Source organism: Mirounga leonina, unplaced genomic scaffold, assembly GCF_011800145.1.
Source record: "Mirounga leonina isolate KUSES-001 unplaced genomic scaffold, KU_Mleo_1.0 Mir_82, whole genome shotgun sequence".
Lineage (NCBI taxonomy): Eukaryota > Metazoa > Chordata > Mammalia > Carnivora > Phocidae > Mirounga > Mirounga leonina.
Window position 1 is genome coordinate 26,062,898 of NW_023270825.1, and position 16,824 is coordinate 26,079,721.

The 16,824-nt window shown below is 49.7% G+C and overlaps 1 protein-coding gene across 2 annotated transcripts in view; it reads right to left on the minus strand.

Moving 5' to 3' along the window:
* The window catches only part of JDP2 (Jun dimerization protein 2), a 34,558-nt gene extending 18,124 nt beyond the window's left edge, over nucleotides 1-16,434 (minus strand). Inside the window, exons 1-2 of one of the 2 annotated variants that reach the window (XM_034992334.1) lie at nucleotides 16,339-16,434; nucleotides 10,523-10,746 (exon numbers count right to left, since the gene is read on the minus strand). In XM_034992334.1, coding sequence (XP_034848225.1) covers nucleotides 10,523-10,723 — 201 coding nt within the window. In that variant the 5' untranslated portion in view covers nucleotides 10,724-10,746; nucleotides 16,339-16,434. Of the gene's footprint in view, nucleotides 1-10,009; nucleotides 10,747-16,338 lie in introns of those variants that run through there. The other variant, XM_034992333.1, reaches the window with a different exon arrangement.
* Nucleotides 16,435-16,824: the final 390 nt, after the last annotated feature.

Genomic DNA, 16,824 nt, shown 5'->3' on the forward strand with positions numbered 1-16,824 from the left:
GGGGAGGGAGGAGGGGAGGGGGAGGAGGGAGGGGGGAGGAGGAGGGGGGAGGGGGAGGAGGACGGGGAGGAATAGGGGAGGGGGGAGGGGGAGGGGGGAGGGGAGGAATAGGGGAGGGGGGAGGAATGGGGGGCGGGGAGGAATGGGGGGCGGGGAGGAATGGGGGACGGGGGAGGGGTGGGGGAGGGGGGACAGGGGGAGGGAGGCGGAGAGCTCCTGCAGCCCCAAGTTCCCAGACCAGAGCAGCTGAGAACTCCCGCCAGCTACAGCGATGGATGAACAGCTTATCTGATCCTCCCTTCTAAAACTATAAAAGAGCCAGCCTATTGATAAGCTTGGCAGCTTCATTAATTGGGAAATCCCTTAGGGTGCGAGTGCTGGTGCGGTGAGGTTCTCAATACCTGGAAATAACTGGTTTGGAAATGTCTGCAGACTCAGATGGCAACCCTGCCTTACACAAATTCAGGTACCACACACATTAATGGACAGCTGATGGCGTGTGGGTCCCTCTAGAAAGTTTGAGATCACTTTGGAGAAAAACGTGGTCTTAGACCCTCATAGGCATTCTCAGCATCATAGCCGGTCAGAGCTGGAAGGGACGTTAGGGTTATCTAAACCTGCAGAGAGGGCTCCTGGGTGGTTCAGTTGGTTAAGCGTTTGCCTTCGGCTCAGATCATGATCCCGGGGTCCTGGGATCGAGCCCCGCATCCGGCTCCCTGCTCTTCAGGGAGTCTGCTTCTCCCTCTGCCCCTTCCCCCACTCGCTCTCTCAATCTCTCTCTCTCTCAAATAAATAAAATCTTTAAAAAAAAAAAAAAAAACCAACCCTGCAGAAAGCATCAGAATGACCCGGAGGGCTCGTTTCATCCCAGATTTCTGGACTCTACCCTCTAAAATAGCTGCTTCAGTAGTCTCGGGGTGAGACCCAAGAACTTTTAACGTGCTCCCCAATTCTGGTCCACTGCTCTACAGACCCCACTTCGAGTAGCGCCAATGTAAGCCAGTAGATTTCAGAGTGGTTTCGGCAGAAGTCTCTTGCTCAGATGATACCACTCTATGCCAAATAGATACAGGTGGTATTTTATTAAGGGGCTCACATTGTATCATAGTCATTCAATAAGGTGTGTTGTGATTGATGTAAAGCCTCTCGCTCAGGTTATGGGGAACAGCTGTGGGTTTCTGACAGCCTCGGGATCCAAATTATTCCCATCTCATGTTTCCCCTGCACACACAGATCAGTAATTACAAGTGGCATGTGTGTAAATATGGACATAGGTAAATAACATTTTATCAGCTTGCCCTGCACTCTCATCAGTTAAAGAGGAGCAGAAAAAGCTCTGTTCTGAAGTCTACACACAATAGATTAACCTGGCACCAGGCATCGACCTGGCGGTGCTCCCCAAGGTGTTAGATTTGATAACTAATAAGTATGAGCATGTGTGTGGATCTTGCTTTAAAAAAAGAATAAAATTATGCTTTAAAAATGACTTAACCTCTCGAAATCTCAGTTCTCTCACAACAAATGGCACTAATAACACCTACCTGCTGTACGGTTGTTAAACAGATCAAAAGAGATAATGGTTACAAAAGCAGTTTACCAACTATAAAGTGCATTGCTCACGTGAGCCTTCTATCCTGAACCCAGATGTCCTCACTCCTTCAAAGACCTGGGCCGGTTTATATTGTACCAGAGGTTTCAACCAACGGCCACAGGCTAGAACCACCTGCCGGCCCCACCCAGACCACTTGAATCAGAATCTCTGGGCTCCACGTCAGTATTTTTTTAAACACTCTCCAGGGGACTCTAATGAGTAGCCAGGATTACTTCATATTTCCTCCCAAGTTCCATGCAAAATGCTGCCAGATTGCTCTCATTGCTTCTGGATGGCCACTAGCAATAAAAAGGAAAGAGGAGAAAATGCCCCTAACCAGATCCTGGCTTTTTCACTGCTGTTGGCTTAACAGGGGGTTTTAATCACTATAGCTACTAATTCTGGAGCCCTGATACATGCCAGGTGATTTACATGATTATCTTTGAATCCTCCCCACACCTATGCAACATCGATATTATTCTTCCTCATTTTAAAAACAGCTTTACTGAGATAAAATTCACCAATTTGCACTCTTAAAGTACACAACTCAATGGCTTTTAGTATACTCACAAAGCTGTGCGACTATCACCACAATAAATTTTAGAGCATTTTCATTAACTCCAAAAGAAACCCCATGCCCCTTAACTGTCACCCCCCACCTCTCCCATCTCCCCCAGCCCCAGGCACCAGGGAAGTGGTTCTCCTTCCTGTCTCTATGGATTTGCCTACTCTGGACATGTCCTATCAATGGAATCCTGCAGTATGTGATTCTTTGTGACTGGCTTCTTTCACTGAACATAATTGTTTTCAAGGCTCATCCATTTTGTAGCAAATATCAGTACTTTATTCCTTTTTATGAAAAAGTAATATTCCACTGTACGGATATATCATATTTCCTCTACCTGTTCATCAATTTATGGACATTTGGGTTGTTCCCGGTTTTGAGATATTATGAATAATACTGCTATAAACACTCATGTACAAGTTTTTGTGTGGACATGTGCTTCTTTCTGTTGGGTGTCTATCTAGGAGTGGAATTAGTCTTCTGAGGGCTGTTTTCTGGAGTGGTTGCACCATTTTACATTCCCACCAGCAGTGTATGAGGATTACAACTTCACATCGTCACTAACATTTGTTACAAATTTTCTTTTTTATTATAGTCATCCTAGCAGATGTGAAGTGGTATGTCAGTGGTTTTGATTTGTATTTCTTTGATGGCCAATGATGTTGAGCATCTTTCCATGTGCTTATTAGCCATTCATATATCTTCCCTGGAGAAATGTGCATTGCCCATTTTTATTATTGAGTTGGAATAGCTCTTTACATATTCTATATATGAGTTCCTTATCAGATCTATAATGTGCACAAATTTGCTCTCATTCTGTGGGCTATCTTTTTACTTTGTGTCCCTTGAAACACAAAAGTTTTTAATTTTGATGATGTCAAATGTATCTATTTTTTATTTTGTTGCTGGTGGTTTGGTATCCTAGCTAAGAAATCATTGCCTAATCCAAGCTCACAAAGATTAACGGCTGTTTCCTTCTAAGAGTTCTATAGTTTTAGCTCTTATATTAAGTCTTGGGATCCACTTTGAGTTAATTTTTGTATATGGTGTGACATAGAGGTCTGTCTCCCCCATTTTTACAAGGGCGGAAACTGAAGCTCAGATGCCTAGTAACCTCTCCAGAGCCAAACTGTTCCAATGCCCCAGTCCTGCTTTGCTACAATGCCCCCAAAGAGCCAAGTTTTTTATTGGTGGTGGCAGAGGGAGGGGCAGGAAGAAGAGCTACGGAGGCAAACTGTGCAGGAGCTTGCCATCCAGAACATGCGCAGACACCGTGCTCAGTAAAGGGGAACCCTGCAGTCACAGCCACAGAGCAGAGCACAATGAGCCCCAGCACAGGGCAGGATGTGCACAGCTTCAAGGGGACGTTAAACCCAGAGGAAGCCGGTGACCTGATTCCCAGCATCTCCACAGCCTGCCCAAATCTGCCTGTACGTCCCAAGTCTCAGAGCTCCAACCTCAGGCCAAGTGGTCTTGTGCCTTGGGGCACGGTAGAAGGGAAAGCGGCTTGGCTGGCTCCAGAGCTGTTCGTCCAGCGGAGCTCACCAGTGAGATGACCCAGTTTCCCAACTCTGAGTCCATGCTGCCAGTGGACCCGGGGACACCAGAGAAGGATGGCCAGCATTGACAGAAGAGGCCACGTTGTACGGCTGCTAAGAAACTGATGGTTCACGGGAATCCAGCAGAGACCTTAACACCACAGGAAACAAGGTAAGGGGTCACACAAAGCAGCTTAGGGGAAAACAGAGGGTTGAAGGGCCTTCTCATTTACAGTTTGCGATGGTAACTAAAATTGGTTGCATCAAACCTGCACAAGCAACCAGAAACAGGAAGGTCTGCTTGCTTCCCTGAAATCCAGGTCAGAGGTGCAACACATTGGAAAGGCCGATGCTGTCACAGTGTGTAGTGTGATTCACTGCACATGGGCCACAGCCCCTAAAGAGGCAATTTACAATCAAATTGTGCTGGAGTCAAGGTCATCTTTTTACACAGTGCCTCAATTAATCTTCGTGATGCAACTCGGTGAGTATGAGTTTCCTCCTTTTATAGATGAAGAAACAGCAAGACGGCTGACCTGTCCAAGGTTGTACCGGGAGTGAGTGAAGGAGCCAGACTTCAAACCCAGAAGCTTGAGCCAGAGTCCGGAGCTCTTCCCAGGCCCCAGAAGCAGCCCCTCTGGTTAGGAAGCCAGCATGGTGCCCTGCACCCATGACACCTGCGATCTCCACACATTCAGGCCACTCACCACGTCCAAGGGCAAAATACCCTCAAGGAAAGGAAAGCCCAAGGAACAGTGTTTGAATCAATAATAAAAACTAACTTGGGGCGCCTGCGTGGCTTAGTCGTTAAGCGTCTGCCTTCGGCTCAGGTCATGATCCCAGGGTCCTGGGATCGAGCCCCACATCGGGCTCCCTGCTCGGCAGGAAGCCTGCTTCTCCCTCTCCCACTCCCCCTGCTTGTGTTCCCTCTCTCGCTGTGTCTCTCTCTGTCAAGTAAATAAGTAAAATCTTTTTAAAAATAAAATAAAATAAAAACTAACTTGCATAATTAACACATTGGAAAAGTGAAGCACAACAATCTTACATTTGTTGTGTATCTTACTGAGTGCCAGGCATGACGTGAGACCTTTGGCCTGCATTCGTTCGTTTGATCACTAAGCACTTAGCAGCACTAAGAGGTGGGTACTAATATTATCCCCATCTTAAGGTAGAGAATCTAAGAAGGCAACACAGGACTCCCTGAACTTTGCAGAGGAAGTCTGATTTCTAAGGACACACATATTCAGCCATGTCCCCACCACCATCTTTCCAAGGGACCCTGTCCTCAAACGATAGCGGGTGTGACCAACCTATGAGGTGAACAAAGAGCGTCAGAACGCTTGTGAAGGCTTGGGGTCCTACATCAAACAGGACTCAGTAACACAGGGGCCAACGTTAAATATACCAAGAGCGGCCTTTAGCGATCAATCGCTCTCCCTCAAATGAAACTATTAAAGGAAATAAAAAAGCTAATGGCTTTTGACAATGCGCTAACAAAGTGATGGAACTAAATGGAAACTCAGGATTTCAAAGATGAGCTGGGAGATTCCTATTCCAAGAAGGGACAGATTGGATCTCTCTGCCAAAGAAGTATGAGACAGAAAAAGTGTGTGAGTCAGGGGGGAAGAAGGCCAATGCTATTTCAAAGAGCCACAAATTAAAAACCAATTATGCAAGCTTGCTAAAAAATGTCAGTGGGCTTTATGTTTTAAATCACTAAAAACACAAGTGTGCTTACGCCAACATTTACCCAGCACATCAGATGATTTGGGGCAACTCTGTATGCTCAGGCTAAACATGGGCGAACATTTTGGTGAACAAACTCTGGGACGACCACCTGTGGCTGAGAATGAGCACACCTTCCAAGACCGCCCTGTAATCCATGGACTCAAATTCACACTTCATCAAAGGTGAAAACCCCCTAAGTGTTCTTTAGGGCCCAGAAGTTGGGAAATGACCAGTGTGAAATTCACCAACGGCGAAGTCTCTCCTGCTCTGAAGATGACAAGGATGTGGACCCAGTCACCATGTGGAATGTGTGCTGGAAAGGCAGCCCATGTTGAAATGTGCACACGGATTCCTCAAGGTGAAGGCCTCGGAGCCCGAGGAGAGGTATAAACAGTGAAAGTCAGGTACCCAGAGGTAGCTGAGGAACCTCTGAATGTACAGATTCCCTGGACTCTGCTCTCATAGTTTCTGAGTCCATGGACCTAGGGTCGGGTTTGGAAATACGTATTTATAAAGTTTTCCAAGCGGTTTTGATGATTAGCTAAGCTTTAGAAATAGTTGGTTTGATTTTCATGGTGGGTTTTTTTTTTTTTTCTGCCTAAAGTCACGTAAATCCAGGAATAGAAAAACAAATGGACAATGCTTGGAGATAAGAACTGACAGAGAAACCAAGGGACAGAGAGTTTAAGTGACTTGCTAAGTTGACATAGCTAATTAACGTTTAAACCAACAAGCACGTATCAAACATGAAATCTATGCAAGTCACTGCACACAATCTGTTGGAAATACAAAGAAATGTAAGATGTCATCCCTGTCTTTGGGGCCTACACACAGGACGCACACTCAAAAACTGGCTTTGTGGAAGGCAACAGGGAGTAGTGGGGACTGTGGCAAGCTAAAGGCTGTGTGCTAATACAGTGAGCATTTGCTACTCAGCTCCAGCTTCTTGGTGCTTATAAGGGTGTGGGCCTAGACTGGCCAGATATTCTGGGTTTTTTTTAAAGGAGCCAGAAAGTCCACATTTCCCGGCTTTTAAATATAATAACTCATTCAATTAAAAAAAAAAAGCAAGAAAGCAAGAAAGCAAACCACACTGTCAGGGCCAAATGAGATTCATCCGTAGGCTGACTCCTGCCCATGGAATGACAGTTTGCAGCCTCTTTCCTAAAAGGTCATCCAGTCCAAACTCCCTTGAACTCAAACGTCCTCTAGAGCCCTGCAGAGTGGCACAGAGGGTGAGGGGTCCCATCTAGCAGGTTAAGTGAGTGCCTGGGGTTGTGTCTGTGTCTACGTGTGTGTGTGCCCTCACGCGTGCAAGGGTGGGGCTTCTGGCTGCCCTGCTGTCCCTACTGGAAATGTATTCCAGGCTCGTCGGAGGCAGGGCGTGGCCCCAGCAGCCCACTTGGAGATGCCCTGGGGAGGGCCAAGATCTTCAGGCCAATAGCGGCTGGTTGGTTGAGGAGTCCGGCTGGAAGGGGCTACAGAATGAAAAGTGAAGGAAGGAAAAGTCTAGAGGAAGCTAGAGAGCACAACTGTCTTGAAAAGGACTATTGGAAAGGCAAGAACAGAGAGGCTAGGAAGAAGCATCAGTTCTAGAAATCCCATCCCCCAGAATATGACTTCCCCAGACTCCCCAGCCAGCCAGCCAAATGAGCCCTCTGGCCACTCTCCATCTGCTTGCTCAACTGAATTTGTCTTCACAATACTGACCACTACCTGACCTTTTACATCATACACTACTTTGCGTATTTGTCTTTCTGGATGCCCCCAACTCTGACATACAGCTCCAAGAGAAGGGGGCTTCGTCTACTTTGTTTATGGTTCGGTTCCCAGTGCCTGGCACAGGCCCAAGCACATAGTAGTTGTTTAGCACTATCTGCCGGACCAGTGGACTGCAGCCAAGCTCTTGGCACCAAAACAGTTGAAGTGTCAACCACGTAATAATAACATCAGCACAGGGCACTTTATCATTTACAAAACCTGTCGTTTAACTTAATTCCTCCAATGTTCTTTTACCAAACGGCTTCGTGTGTTTGGCCACGGCCCAAGAGACCGCTGGCCTCTGCAAGGTGGCCCGCCCAGCAGCCAGCTCGGACAGGACCGCCTGCACGGCAGCTCGGCCCGGGTTTCTCGCCAGGGCCCGGGAGACGACGAGGCTCCAGAAGTGCAGGGCTCAGCACTAACCGGGCCATGTCATCAAAATGATCGAGTGTTCTGGGGCCAGGTTCATCCGGCCTCCCCAGCCCGACAGCGGGCTGCTGAGAAGCGTGTAAGGATGTAGAGAGCCATGGGGGGCGGGGGTGCAGCACAGTCTAAGGTTGATGCTCTGGCTCTATAAGGTCCGACCGCTGGGCTGATTTCCCAGCTGCACGACCTCGGACCTCTCTAAGCCTTGTTGACCTCATCCGTAACGTGGGCATAAACCACCGCCACGGTAACCATCACTTCAAAGGGTTCAGTGAGACACTTGACGAAGAGCGCCCAGCACCGCGCCCCGTGCGAGTCTCCACCCCAGACAGCCCCAGCTCTGCCCCTCTCCAGCGGTGTGATCCTGAGTGACTTGATCTCTTCCTCCCTGGACCTCAAATTCCTCTTCCCTACAACACGGAGAACCCGAGCACCAAGACAGGGTAATAAGGAATCAGCAAGATCGTACGTTTGGCACTTAGCACAGGGCCCGGTTCATCTTAAATGCTTAATAGTTGTGAGCCAGTATCTTATTATCCTTCAAGAAACTTCTACTAGGCTAAAATGCCAACGTGAAAATCCTCCAAAGGCAGTTCGCCATATGCAAAGAAATCTTCGGGACAGAAGGTTCTAGAGCTGCAAGTTTCTCCCCACCTCCTTTATTTTTCAGTTGTTCTCAGAATGACACTCCCCCAATCTTAGGTCTGACCTAGGAAGCATGTGGAGGTCAGTTCCCAGTGCAGGGCTGACCTCACTCCACGCCAGCACAGTCTGCACTGCTCCATCTGCCTCTTCGCCCCCACGAAGCTGCAGTCTGACAGCTGGGGAGGGGACATGCAAATATGCCCTAAAAACGGCTTGTTATTTTCACGGCCTGGATGGTGCGTGTTTGTGGGGGCCTGTGAAGACAGTCACTGTCAGGTACAGGGCATATGCCACCAATCCGGGGGAGGCTGTGAAATGTAAAAATACCCAACCCAAATAAAGCCCTTTTCCAAAGAAAAAGAAAGCTCCTCCGCGCTCTTTGCAGAAAGGGAAGGGGTGGTAACTCAGCCCCCAGGGCAAATCCCTGCTGGGCCAACCCCGGACCAAGGTACCTGACTCTTCATTGGTCCCACAGCCTCCGTGCCCCAGTGAAACTGCTCAGCTGCTGGTTTTAAATGGCAATTATACTGTGGAACGACCCAGAAACGGATGCTTTCAAGTTATGAGCCTGGGAAAGGGCATAGCAAAAGACCAAAGACAAGGGCCCTCCATAAAGAAAACAGAGCACTAAAAAAGCCAGGAAGTACTATTAACAGCACGTTGATTTATCAACTCAGAAGAATATAATTACCATCAACTTTCATCTCCTACTTAACAGTCTTTAATGGGCACCTACAATGTACCTCATCCAGGTGTCCCCAGTGCAAACATCTACAGTGGGAGCCAGGCAGTTGAGGTAAATGGAGGCAGCTTGTGGTAACAAAAGCAAAACCAACAGTGTAAACAAAACCAAGGACAATAGGGAGGTGTGTGGGCCTGTGGCAAACTGGAGGGAGGAAAGAGGTGAGGGGGGCTCTCCATTCCATGTGGCTGTGGCCAGGCCACAATGGGGTACAGTGTGGCCAGATCTCCCAAGTTTTTAATCAAAGATTAAAATCCAAATTTTCAGGTGAAATACTGTTTCAGGTTTCTTTTAAAACACTGTGCGGGCCAAACAAAACACATCTGAGAGCCAGATCCAGCCCACAAATGGCCAGTTTGTCACCCCTGACCAAGCCCCCAGCAGCCCCTCTTTGCAATTTGGTGGCACTCCTGGGGATTGGGGGCGGGGGGGGGGCAGAGCAGAAGCTGTATAATAAACCCAATGCAGTACCCAAACACCTTTCCCCACTCAAGAGTCCCTCTTGCCTGAATGTCCAGCCCTCTGAGCTCCATGCTGCGGGATGGACCCACATCCAGGCGCACCTTTGCCTATGAGCGAGCTCCTTTGCTTCACGGTTGCCCAAGTCCTCCCCCCATCCCCACCCCTCTCGGCCTCCCACTGCTGGCCCCTTCCCCCTTCTAGGTCGGCAGCTATTCTGTCAGGCCTTGGAAAAAATGGCCCTGCTGGGAACCTCACTGGGGCAGGTCTTTGGACAAACTGCCACCCCTGGGGAAGAGGCTGGGGGAGTGCACGCACTGAGGCTCACCCACGCTGAGGACTTCTGCTTCTCACCAGTCCCCAGGGAAATGCTACTCTTCTGCAAGGAAGGCTCATGGGAGCTGCAGCCTCCAGGGACCCGAGGAAGGAGTGCTTCACATGCAGGTCCTCTACAAACATCATCTAAAGCAGATGGTGCTGCGGGACCGCCTCCATGCCCGTCTCTGGCAGCTGCTGGGGCAGGGATGCCACACCACCCTTCCCCCAGTGCCTACCTTCAGCTCCAGCCTGGGGCCAAGAGGGGTGGAGGCAATGATGTGCCTCACAATAATAATTTTGAAAGGTAATCCATGATTGGCATTCTCTCGTATAGTTTCCAAAGCATGTGCATGTGTCCACGATCTCCCCTGATCCTCCCAACAGCCCAGAGAGACTGCCAGTATATTATTATTCATTATTGTTATTATTAATCACTCTTCCTTTGCCCCTGGAAGAACCAGACACAGGTTCAGCATCCTGCCCTAGCCCAGAGCTTCTCAAACTTTAACATGTCCATGAACCCTCCGGGAGAGATTGTTAAAATGCAGATTCTGATGCAGAAGTTTCTGGAGCGGGGCCCGAGACGCTGCATCTCTAACGAGCTGCACGGTGACATGGATTCTACTGGTCCTCAGACCCCACGCAGAACAGCAATGCTGAGGTCACTCGGCGAATGTGGGGCTAGAGCTGGGGCTGTAACCCAGGCATCCTCCCCTTGGAGTCCACTTAGAGGAACAAGGCTTGCTCACCTCACTTTTCACGGGTTGGGGCCTCTTGCCCAGTTTCACCTCCAGGAAGTGCAAGGGGGCGATCATGGCCCCAATGTTGCGGATGTCGGCGTATTTCAGCTCCTCTGCAGTCAGAGCTGAGCTGGGGAGTCCGGTCAGGGGGCCGAGCCCTGGCAGAGAGCCCGCAGTCACGGAAGGGTCTGGAATCTGCCCAGGCATCATAGCAGGAGGAGCGGCAGCCCAGCCTAGAGTGGGTGCGAGAAGATCGGGACACGGGCCATCAGCCAGGTGAGGGGTTCCGTGAGGGGCTTAAGCCCCCATGCCTTGCTGGGGCCTCTTCCTTTCTTTCACTAATGTTCCCCTGAACCCCTTCCCCACCCAGTTGCTCCTCTTGCCCTTCCATCCATTCTGCTATAGAGAAGAACTCTGATCAATTAATGCCCAGCAGTTATTCTTGGCACTGAAGGCAAGGCTTAACCCAAGCACAGGCCACATTGATTCGGTATGTGCTATGTGCTCGGCGCTGCGGGAATCCTTCCAGTAGCCCCACGAGACGGAGTCAGACCCATTACACAGACGAGGAAGCCAAGGCTGAGAAAGAGAACTCGCTCAAGATTGTGCACAGTTAAAACTGGAGTAGCCGGGATTTAAACTGCACCATGCTGCCTCCGAAGAAAGCGGGTTACAACGGTGGCGTCTCAGGCCCCTTCGCACCTGATTGAGAGGGAGCTATTTCTGCTCGGGCACGGTGCCTCCCCTCAAATCACACATCCCGTTCTGCATACTTGTTAAGACACCCTGAATATGAAATGAAGCAAATCGAAGTTCAAGGTAAGCGTGTGTGTGAGTGTGTGCATCTGGCGTCTATGGGGAAGACAGAGAGGCAAAGATGAAATGCATTAGCTTGTGCTTTCCCAGCGCAGCAAGGGATCAGAAAAGTCCTCCCCATCTCTTCATTCTCAGAGCAAACACATATTCTGGCTCAGCCAGACCCAGAAGGTGTGCAAAGGAAGACAGATTCAGGCATGAAAGAAAGACAGAAGTTAGACAGGTCAACACCAGAGAACTCTTATTCCTTCTCCCTACGGGGAGAAGCTGGTGGATAAGAAATGGTCACTTTGAGACACAGATGGCAGTGAAGAAAGCATGTCTGCCAAGAAAGCCAGACTCATCTGGTCCCTTAGAGGACTCGTATCTATCCATCCATCCATTCACCCTTCCAATTGTTGACCACCTATGAGCCAGGAGTCACTGAGAATATGGAGATCGGATGTGTACAGCCTTGTAAGTCACATTTTAGTACAGAGCTGCTCCTGGATTCCAGTCCTGCAAAAAGGAACTTCTCTCCCTTCCTACCTCTCTGCATAGGGCCATAAAATCAAAACCTCAACTGTCCTGGAAATCCTGGGGGAGCTCTGTCCTACCCTTCTACCTCTATCAGTCTCTTCCATGGAGAGGGATGTACCTGGTGAGATAGGGGAGATGTGACATCCATTGGACCGCACTTCCCTGCTGGGCAGAATTCATGTTCTCCTATGGCCATGCTGTCTTGGGCTCACTGCCTCCCATAAGAGTGGCCCTGGGGGGTAATCCACAACTGTCTGTCCCCATCCAGGCTGCCAGGTCTAGAGTACAGGACAGGGGCCCACTAGGGAGGCCCTGTCGGCCACAAGCACACACCATGTTCTCCATCTCTGTTCTCTTTTAAAGGTGAAATTTGCTTCCCCATCCAACGCTATATCCCTTTCTCAACAGGTTCTGCACTCTGAGGGGAAAAGCATGTGAGGGATTTGCACCCTTGAACCACAAAGACTTCCCCTGGACATCACTTCCCTTGAAGAAAGGTGCATGCGAGTGGACGATGGACCTGCCATTTCGCCCTCAGCACCCCAGCGCACCTGCCTATGAAGCCGTTTGCAGAGAGCTCCTTGCCGGGCACCCAAGTTCACATTTGGTACCCCAGGCCCTCTGTTTGTGCTCCACCTGCTCTGCTTCCCACACCCAGCCCCTCACCCCTCCTTAGCACCTAGTGTCCCCCGGGCCGTCTCAGAAAAGGATCTGAGACTCATTCACATCAAGTCATCGTCTTAGAGCTGGAGGAGGCCCTGTGCTTATCTAAACCACATCCTCATTTTGCACATGAGGAAATTAAAGCTCAGAGGGGTGAAATGACTTGCCCAAGGTCACACAGAGGAAAAGCCAGGGCTGGACTCCTGGTCCCTGGATTTTAGAACCAGAGCTTTCTCACCCTGCCCTTTTTGTTTCCCCTCCTGGGGTTCAAGAGATATATATGCAGATATTAATGACCTTCCAATGGTGGACTTTGAGACACCAGCCCCTAGCGGAGGATCACTCTCTTGCACCGAGGACCCTCTACTCTGCCTTCCACACAGATCCAGGTTTAGGAAGTTCCCTGAACAACCCATGGTAGGCTGGGTGGGAGCCCAGACATGGACATGGCCCCTGAGACATCTCGTACGCAGTGGGTCAAGGTGTTGTGACCCTCCCTAAGCCTGAACTGTACTGAAGGCACCCCGCCACCCTCCAGAGCCAGGCCTGCAATGCAGAGAGGGCTGCAGGTTTCCACACCAGAAGGTGGCTCTGGGGCCAAGTGGATGAGCTGCATATATCCTGGGGCCTCCCCCAGGGAGAATGAGAAAGGGGCCAATGGAAGGACTCCTTCCTAGGTGGCAAAATGATGCCTGGGCCCAGCTATAGGTACACCTGGCAGGCAGAGGGGAGTGATTTCAGGCTACCTGAGCCAAACTGACATCTCCTTTCCAGGAGAGGAGAAAAACTTACAAAATGCCCTCTGCCAGACCTGAACTCATGCCACGAGGAGTCAGTGACCCCCCGTGCCCCCCCACCAAAAGGATGCTTGAGCTAGTCAAAACAGATGGGTAATGGGAGGCGGGGAAACGCCCTGTGCCTGGTGTTTCAGCTGGACACAAACCCCTAACGGGATGGAGGCATCACACCCCTGCTATACAGTCAAGCAAGAATACAGAATCTCCTCCTTCGCCAGAAGCCCCCGAACCTTCTTGTACTGTAAGGGCCAATTCCTACGGGGCAAAATGTGCCATGTGGGCACTCAGCAAGCATATGGGTGATTTCAAGGGGGAAGCAGCAGTCATGGCTAGTTGCTGCCCCATGGAACCCCAGTGCCTAGCATCATTTCTGGCACAGAAAGGGTAATCAACAAATACTTGTTGAATTAATAAATAAAAATGAATGAATGAACAAGTGATAAAAAAAAAATTCATGGTGGAGCAAAAATCAGAGAGTGGGGTAAGGATCTGTCTCTGGGAGTTTAGATGCTCGTTATCCACCTCCAGATTATTTGTTCCCACAGTAGACCCCAAGAAAAATACTCCAGCAGCTTCTGTATGCTTCTCTGCCTAAGCCATCTCAGAAGGATGGAAGCCAGACCCCGATCTATTCCGGGAATGATAGGCTCTGCTTGCAGCTTCTGTTTATTTTCATACAGACAGTATAAATGACACACTAACAAATGATCCCAAAATATAATGGATGCTTTGCTACTGTGGAACCCCCTCAGAGGGGTAACCGCCCCCCTGGGAGCAGCAGCCCCATAAATTCTTGCCATTCCTGCTCCCCTGTGAACCCATCCCAATGGCAAGCCTCACTTGGAGGATCAGACACCAGGCTTTCCTCTGCAGAAGTAAAAATCCCCCTCTCTTTCCTCCCCACCCCGCACCCCACCCCCACCCCCCCTGGCAAGGGCGCCCCTAACTGCTCAGATACAAACCACAAAGTCCTTAACACATGCCATTCCTAGGAGACAATCCCAACAGCTGACATTCACCAGTGCGAAGTCATCCTAAACGGCTCTGGGGGGGCAGGGGGGGCGGGGGGGGCAGAAGATGGAGGGGCTAGAGCGGCTGCCTTTCATAACCGGGTCCTCATTAACTGGAAAGAGCTGGCTGACAAGCCAAGGTTGAAAGGCAACTTTGGTGATTTGAAAAATAAAACCATTTGATGTGATTTAGGGATCTATAAAAATGGGGGAGGGGGGCAGTGGCAGGGAACCTATAACAGCCAGGAGGAATTTACCCACTTCAAGGAAGACATAGGAAAGATGACAAGAGGTGAAATCATCTCCCAAACTGCTTCTTCCATACGGAAACAATTTAGGAGGAAAAGGAGAGCTATGCACTAAAAGCTTTAGGGGAAGAACCCAGAGATTTTTCCCTTCAGGGCCCAGGAGGTCGGAAAGGAAGATAAACACCCTCCATGTCTCCATTAGTAACTGGGATGCATAAATAAAGAGCAAGCTCTATATGTTGGCAGAAGACCAAAACTGGCAAATGGGGCTTGACCTCAAAAGACAGGCCCAGAATCCAAGAAGATTTGGGCAATTTGGGACATTGACCAGGAACAACTTGGAAACTAGCCAATGAAGAAAAACTGGGTAATGCACAGATCCGAGATGAGACTGACAAGTAAGGCACGAATAAGACAGAAAGCATTCAGGAGGTCACAGTGGACCCTAAGCTGCTCTGGAGCCTAAGATTTTGGGAGGCTTAATGCAGCTCCCTAAAAGCGGGCTTGGAGAAGATAGGGACCAGATGGGTCCAAGAGGCAAGAACCTAAAACAAAGATCCGACAGCTTGTATCTCCCTGTTCTGACTTCCTCGGGGGCTTGTGGGCACACAGTTTGGGGCACTGCCTTATACAAGCAGAAGAAAAGCCACAGTACGCTTCAATTCCAGATATCGGGTCCCGTTGGAAGATACTAAGATGAAGAATCATTTCAGCCCAAAGAAGGAAAGGTAGAGTTTCCCCCTCTTATTTTCTTCTCTTGTGTACTGTATGTAACTCTGTAAGATATAGTTTTTTAATGGAAATATCTACAAATAAATAACAGTCTTGCTGTGATAGGTCAAGCTTGTACAGGGCTATTCTTGTTAGAAAGTGCCCATTAATCGTCTTCTTCATCTAGAATGGCAAAGACAGATTAAAAGGGGGGAGGGGTAGGTTAATAAAAAGTTAGGATCTGCATCATGAACTCTCTGTCCATAGAAATAAAAGTTTAAGGGAGGCTCTAAAGTCCCTGGGCCTCTTTGGGAAGGCCAGCCCCCCTCCAGGCAAACAGCTGGCCTGGGCTGGCACCAGGAGCCAGGAATGGGTGTGTAAAGAGTGCAAAAGGCCTGAGGCCCCAAGGCTCAGCACTAAGAGAAAGTGGAGGTGAGTGGGGGCAGGTCAAGGAGCAAGGCTGCTCATGGTCAGGGCCCAGGAACACTAGTGGGGTTACAGAGCAGGTAGCCAGCGACTGAGAATCAGCATGACGGGGTGGGAGGTCTTGGGAGCCACAGCCTGGAGGAAAATGGGAGAGGGGTGGGGGGGACAGAAGTCCATGGGCAGGAAGGGGTGAAGGGTGGCAGACAGAAAGGTGCCAGGCCAGTGATCACAAAACAGAGTATTAACTACCGTGAATCTCAGTGACTTAACTACCAAACCTGTTCTTGGAGCTAAGGAATCATCTGGAATGATCTCACTCCTGGAATCTGAAATGAGGTGGGTAAAACAGCTTCCAAAAGATAAGACAATCCAGAAGGCAAGGGGCAAAGGAATGGAGAAATCTCTAAGACTGAGAACAGGGGCATGGCCCCAGTGTGGTACAGAGTAGGAACTTCAGAGCCCAATCATCTGAAGGTGAATCCAAGCTCTGCCCCTTCCTAGCTGTGTGACACTGGGCGAATTCCCTAACCTCTCCACAGCTCACTTTCCTCAGCTGTAAAGTGGGAATAATAAATAATGTTATTTGCCCTGTAAGGCTGAGAAGAGGATTAAATTAGTTAATACTTGGAAAGTACCTGGAGCAGCGCCTGCTCCCGGTGAGCGTGAAGTCAGTGCAGCCACGAAGACCTTCCTTCCTGGAGGGACACGAGTGCTGGGTGACCCCTCGACCTCCCTTCCACACGGTTCCCACCTAGCACTGATCTCCCTTTCCTAGGACTGTGAAGAGGATTCTTCCCCGGAGGGTTCTCTGCTGTCCCACTTTCCAGCTGTGAACCCTAAGGGCGCAAGACCATCCTGCATCCAGGCCATTACTGCAGAAGAGAAACAAAGGATGCTAGATCAGGGGCGCCTGCGTGGCTCAGTGGGTTAAGCATCTGCCTTCGGCTCAGGCCACGATCCCAGGACCCTGGGATCGAGCCCCGTGTCGGGCTCCCTGCTCAGCGGGGAGCCTGCTTCTCTTTCTCCCTCTGCCACTCCCCCTACTTGTGCTCTCTCCTGGGCTCGCTCTCTCAAGTAAATAAATAAAATCTTTAAAAAAAAAAAAAAAAAAAGGATGCCAG